Source organism: Malus sylvestris, chromosome 2, assembly GCF_916048215.2.
Source record: "Malus sylvestris chromosome 2, drMalSylv7.2, whole genome shotgun sequence".
Classification (NCBI taxonomy): Eukaryota; Viridiplantae; Streptophyta; class Magnoliopsida; order Rosales; family Rosaceae; genus Malus; species Malus sylvestris.
The window spans coordinates 18,679,869-18,686,105 of NC_062261.1; the positions used below are offsets into that span (position 1 = coordinate 18,679,869).

The window sequence follows — 6,237 nt, forward strand, 5'->3', positions numbered from 1 at the left end:
TATTATTATTATTTTGTCAACAACCGATACAATTACAAATTATTTACACAATGCAATTTGTAATTCTCATCATTTTCTAATTCGTATTTATCCAATATTCGCAATTTCAATTCTATAAATTCCATGAATTGACGGTATTTGTTATAAATATTAGAAATTCTCCATCTAAACACCGCGTAAAATTTATTTTCAGAAAACAAATCTCCTCACAAAACTACCCATACAACAACAATCAAAATACCGATCTTATCCTCACCCCTCTCACAGCCTAACAAGAAGCAGCAAAGCAAGAAACCCAAATAACCCCTCGCGCACGTTAGGACAGTTTCTCAATGCCCCATTCCCCTTCGGCGGAGTTTCCGCGACAGTACCAGGCGGCGTCTGAGCCGACTCGGAACCAGGCGGCGGGGAAGTGTACGGCGGAGGTGGAGGCTGCATGAGAACCGGCGGCAATCCGAGCCCTTGATTCACTTGGATCTCGAATGCCATGCCACGCTGGCACTGTACGCCGTCTCCGGCGCTGGAGAAGTAGTATGTGAGACCCTTATGGGTCAACGGCACGGCCATAACCTGCGAATCTCCGAATGCATTGCTTCCGCCGCCGTACTCGAACGTGTCGTCGTCCGACGCGTCGTCCATTGAGCAGCTACGGTATGTCGTTTGGTTGTAGGTTTCGATCACCGTCTGGTTTGTGCTAGTATTGAAGACTACAATAAATAAATAAATAAAAATTAACAAAAATAATTTGAAAAATACAAAATGTGATAGGCTAATTAGCACTAGTTATGTCTAACTGTGATTAGAGGTTAATTAATTAGCTTACTGAGGTAGTCGCCGAGATTGAAGGTCTGAGTGGCGGCCCAAGAGGAGTAATTTGTGAAGGAGGAGTTGCTGGTGGAGTTGAAGAACCAGCCGGTGGCTCCGCCCACGGTGTGATTGACGTATTGGGTTGCCGTAGGTGTGGCGGCGGCGGCAGCGGTGGCAGTGATGGCGATGAGAAGCATAATGGCCGTCGGATTAGCGGATTTCATGGCTCTGGTTGGGCTCTCCGATCTGAAGAGATGAACTTGTAAGCTGGAGCAGCTTAGGTGAGGATTTGAACTACTTTGTAATTTTGCTGGTGTTTTTGGTATAAAATAAAATTATAAAATTTGAAAAATGGGGTTTGAAAAACGGGGTTCGTGTAATTAAAAAATGGAAAAATGAGAGCTACTCGTTAGGCGGTCACATGCAAAGTGTGGTGTATGGAAGCAGAGTGGAGGGGTTGTAGGGTGTGGGCCATGTCAGGTGTGGGGTCCCCAGGTGCCTACTCTTTCTGTCCTTCTAGTTCTATGAATTTTGTAGGGAGAATTGGTCGTCTCATTGGCCAATTCTTTGAGGTCGGCACGACTAGAAGGATTTATACGGCACGGATTTATTGCTATAGTAGCGTTTTGTTTGAATGAAATGAAGATGTGTAAAAGTTTTTGTTCGTATGCCTTTAATTTATTGACATGTGACGCTACTATAGCGATAAACTTGCGTCATGTAAGTTGTTTTCCAGTATGGAAGAGGAGGAAATCAAACTAAGACTTCTTTAACCCGTACTTGAATGACTCCGTGTGTCTGATCTGCATAACATTAGCAGCATTCATCGTTAGCACGTGAGGGTTTTAATTCACATGAGATTTTCTATGCATTACGTCCTTGAACAATAAGGTTTTAAATTTTAATCACAAACCTTAATCACTCCATTAATGGCTGATTGGCTGATGTCTAACAATTGTATTTGTTGGTCTACAATCCATGTCATGTAAAACGGTTGAGATTTCCTGCAAAGATTGGTTGCATATTTTCTAACTTCTAATTGATCATAATACTTAGTGAGAAGGAGAAAACTTAGCATCGAGTTCTCCAAGTCACCGTTTGAAGAATTTTGTGTAATCTTCCCATGAATTTTTTACAGGTTTTGCATTTCGCAGGGAGCACAAAACGCTGCAGAGTCTGGCACACGCAAGCATGCCAAGCTCCCTATGGTCTTGTTCTTACCAGGTTGGATCCCACTGTACTTTGAAATTGCAAATTAGTAAAGAACTAGTAATAAGCCCGCGCGATGCCGCGGGACTTGAATGCACCAACCTTAACAACATGAATAAGAAAAGAAAAGAAAACGAAGAAGAATCGAAAGCACTTCCCATTCCAAGGAAAGAGCAGCCATAATTAGGATCCAAAACTCATTCTTTAGTCTCCTCATCTGAAGCTATATATAATCATTGAACAAAAACGTTTAACGTCCAGCAGAAAGCAAACTGCAATCAAAATTTCAAAAAAGCAAAATAATGCGCATATAATCGACAGTTGCAACAAACAAAAAATAGAAAAATCAATTGCAGATTGAAGGAAAAATCGAGACCGCAATCGAAACTCATGCTTGTACGGGTAATTAATTGTAGATACCAAATCATCAAAAACCACTTGTCTACACCAAATTGCATACAAAAGATATTGGGGCAACTCAGATTGTGCAATGAAAAACAAAGTCAAACTACGACGTAGATGTCTATCGGAATTTCATTCAAAGAATGATTAAATAAAGACAATGGCATGCCAAAGATTATATACCCTAAGCGACAGTGTCAGCCATGAGCTTCCCTCTGTGAGAGCACAGGGGTGTAACTGCAAAAGAAAGCCGGAGACTGAGGGCAGACTGTAATTTCGTCAAAAAGAAGGAAGAGTACAAAGGAGAAGTGACAGCAATAAGCGTAGACGCCAAGGACGAAGTAAATATGTATTTGTGAATGGGGTTAAGCTGCTGCTAGCTTTGTATAGTGTAATAATGCAACTGCAAATAGACCAAGTTACTGCTACTAAAAGTTTTTGCAAAATCATAAAACTCTTAACAGTTTGAACCGTACCGAAAAGTTTATATGAGTTAAAGAACAGTCGTACTTAAGTGCAGCAAGATCATAAGCTCTTGCAGCTTCTCCTCCATATCAGAACCACCTGCAGTCCAAATTAACCAAGATTCAAGGCCAAAGCAAGAACAAATTAGTGATAATTTAAACTAAAGTCCCTAATTATTGTTGCAGAGAGAATTCATATCAAGATTAACGACATTATTTGATTCGAATGGAATCCAAACGCAGCATAAACATGAAAGGTAAAAAATTAATACCAAAAGTCACATTTAAGCAGCAATTAATAGCATAAATCAGATTTTAGTGGCATGGACCAAAATAATTCAGTAAAAAAGAAACAATCCCAAACAAATAGAAAGAATTGGAGAAACAATTCGAAACAAATCTTCGGAAAGCAACCCCATCCCTCCCTCACCCTCTCTCTCTCCAATTCCAACTTCTCCCTACATCTCTCTGTCTATAATAGATGTGCAGTTTTATTAATCTTTGTTGCCGAAGCATGCAAGATAGTGAAAAGATTGTTTATCTAAGAAAAAAAAGGGCACATTTTAGATGGAGACAGATAGCATTTAACAAATTCTTCATTAGTGGAGTAAATAATTTGCAACCACCTATTTCCTGGTAGCATTAAAAAAAATTCAATTTTAAAAAAGAAATGTACTTTTTAGTTCAATTTCCACAGCCATGGTAATTTATGTGGACTAAAATTAAGATTAACTAATACATCCAATCAACTGCAACTAAACAACTTATAGTAATTGAATCTGTGTTTGTGGATGTGAGAGAGAGAGAGAGAGAGAGAGAGTTATCTATTATAAAGCCAACCTTCTTTGAATTCACTTCTTCGTCCTCTTGTGGCTTATTACCAAAACTCTCCACTGCATTTGCAGTAATGCCCTCTGCTTCTCCTCCTGCGATAATTATCATTCTGTAAGTAAAAGGTACAAAAGCATCAATTACTTAATGGTAGATATGTACTTTAGACTTTTGAAGATCCAATTCATCCTGCATCTTCTCACACTCATCTTCATGCTGAAGCTGCAAACCTGTCAGCTCAGCTTCAAGTTCGCTCCTCATTGAAGTTATTTTCTATGAAAATGATAAACTGGTTTGTAACGTAAGCATATAACACTCTAGTTAAATTAGTAGTTCCAACTTAATTCAAAGCTAAAAACGACATTAATGACCACAATTTAAGAATCCAGAAACAGCCCAATCTAACAACACACATAGAGGACGGACACTGAAAGACATTTTTTTAGAGAACCTAACTAAAAATTAAAAACAAACCAAGTAAAATTTTCAGAGTTTAAAAACAGGAAACCATTACAATCTTTACAGAAACCAACTAAAATTGGAATCTGAAAAAAAAATCCGCTCAATTTTAACAGCCCTGCTGCATATATTGGGTTTTTTTAGGCATGAGACAACACAAACGAAGAAAACATAACATAGTTGTAAACCTTAGGCTCCAATCAGGTCAAGTGTGAGATTTCAAACACGGAGATTTACTCCATGTTTAAAAACTGCCAAATACATTGCCAACTGTTAAGAGCTATGATGCACGGATACTTCTGTTTGGTCCCGTATCCCGTATCCGATATTTGATCGGATACGATACTTGCCCGATACTCTCGGATACTCGTCCGACACGTATCCTGGTTGATGGACACGAATTTGACATAATGGATATGCGTATCCTACATTCAGGATACACGTATCCTGCTTTTAAAATACATTTACACTTTCAAAAAAAGGTAATGAGGAGGAGAAAATTAATAGGAGACATCTATAATTGAAAGTTGCTAAATACAAAGAGCTTCCCTCTAATTAAAACCATGAATACGATTCTCACACTTCTTCTACTGTATAAAGAGGATTAGATTTTGAACTTTCCTTCTCTAACAACTCAAATGTACTTGAATTTGAATTTGAATGATGAATTATGTTTTAAAATGTATATTTTTGTTGCTATATAGATTTTTATTTGCCGTATCCATAGCGTATCGTATCTTAATTTTTAGAGATTTTCCGTATCGCCGTGTCGTGTCGTATCGTATCGCCGTATCCGTATCCGTATCCATGCTTCATAGGTTAAGAGCATGAACTACAAATCTATAAAGTAAAAAGACTTGCAGATAAGTTTAAACAATCAACATTCAACTTATGATTGTTACTGTTTTTCAGCTGGATGTTCACATTCTAATAAGGTATTAAAAGAGATTATAAGCGTGTGTGCTCTTAAACCACCCAACACCATGTATTAATCAAATAATTAACATCTAAAGATGGAGACATGAAACACGAAACCTGCAATTAGATCCCAATCACAAAATGCCAAAAAAAATCCTAATCTAACCATCCCTATACTAATAGCCCATTCGAGCAGCTATTAGCACCTAACCAGCTACTTTGGCAACCCACCAACCCGCCACACCGTCATGTCCCATCCCCTCTCCACCACTCACTATATCTCTCACCTTTCTTTCTTGACATTGCGCTCGGTGCACACAAACACCAAGCCAACCATTGCCGGCCTTTGTCTAAAAGTGGACATAATCCCATAGGTCCTGGCAGAGGACCTAGCTAAATCTCTCTCCCACTCAGTTGAAACCCGTAGCTACCATTTCTCTCCAATCTGTCAGTCCCTCTGTCCCCCTCTTCTCCTCCCCCCAACAACCCTCTGACCGATGCATCACCCACAGCCACACCCACCCGCACCCGAGTCAAAAATTCCAACAATCCTCTCCCTCCAGCCCGTCAACAAATTATGGATTCCGAGGATGTATCTTGAAAACTCAGATGCACATGATTAAAGTTAGTAGATATTAAGGACGTGTACTTAACAGAACAACACGAAGAACGTATGAGTACATTACAAACTAAATGACCATGTCAGCTAGATACTTCTTAAAGAACACCTCCAATCTACCAGTATGATTACTCAGTTTTTGGTTTTTAAATTAATACCCTAAACCTTACATTCAAACTCATTTCGAATGCAAACGAAAAGTAAATGATAAGTCCCGAGCCTTTCTTTCTAGCCTCAACTCAACTCAAGTTCCCAACCTTCACCTTCCAATACAAAGAAACTAACGCATCAATCTGCAATTTCGCAAACATATAATTCAACTAACCAAGTTCTGTGTCCACTCAAATGCACATATTTGAGCTCAATCAAACTTAAATTTGAAACAAATAGTGATGAAAGATCAAACATTTATACCTAGCTTAGGATCCAAACCAATCTCCTCTTTCGCCTCCCTCGTCGCCGTGTCCCCATCGTCCTTGTCCCCCTCCTCTGTTTTCCCACCCCGCAAAGAAACTTCACCTGCAGAAA

At 39.1% G+C, this 6,237-nt stretch overlaps 1 protein-coding gene across 1 annotated transcript; it reads right to left on the reverse strand.

The window, feature by feature from the left end:
- Positions 1-119: 119 nt before the first annotated feature.
- LOC126598000 (cucumber peeling cupredoxin-like) lies at positions 120-1,217 on the reverse strand. Its single transcript, XM_050264662.1, has 2 exons — positions 824-1,217; positions 120-707 (listed from the first exon to the last, which is right to left on the reverse strand). The coding sequence occupies exons 1-2, from the start codon at positions 1,029-1,031 to the stop codon at positions 262-264; spliced, it is 654 nt and encodes a 217-aa protein (XP_050120619.1). The 5' UTR covers positions 1,032-1,217; the 3' UTR covers positions 120-261.
- Between the last annotated feature and the right edge of the window lie 5,020 nt (positions 1,218-6,237).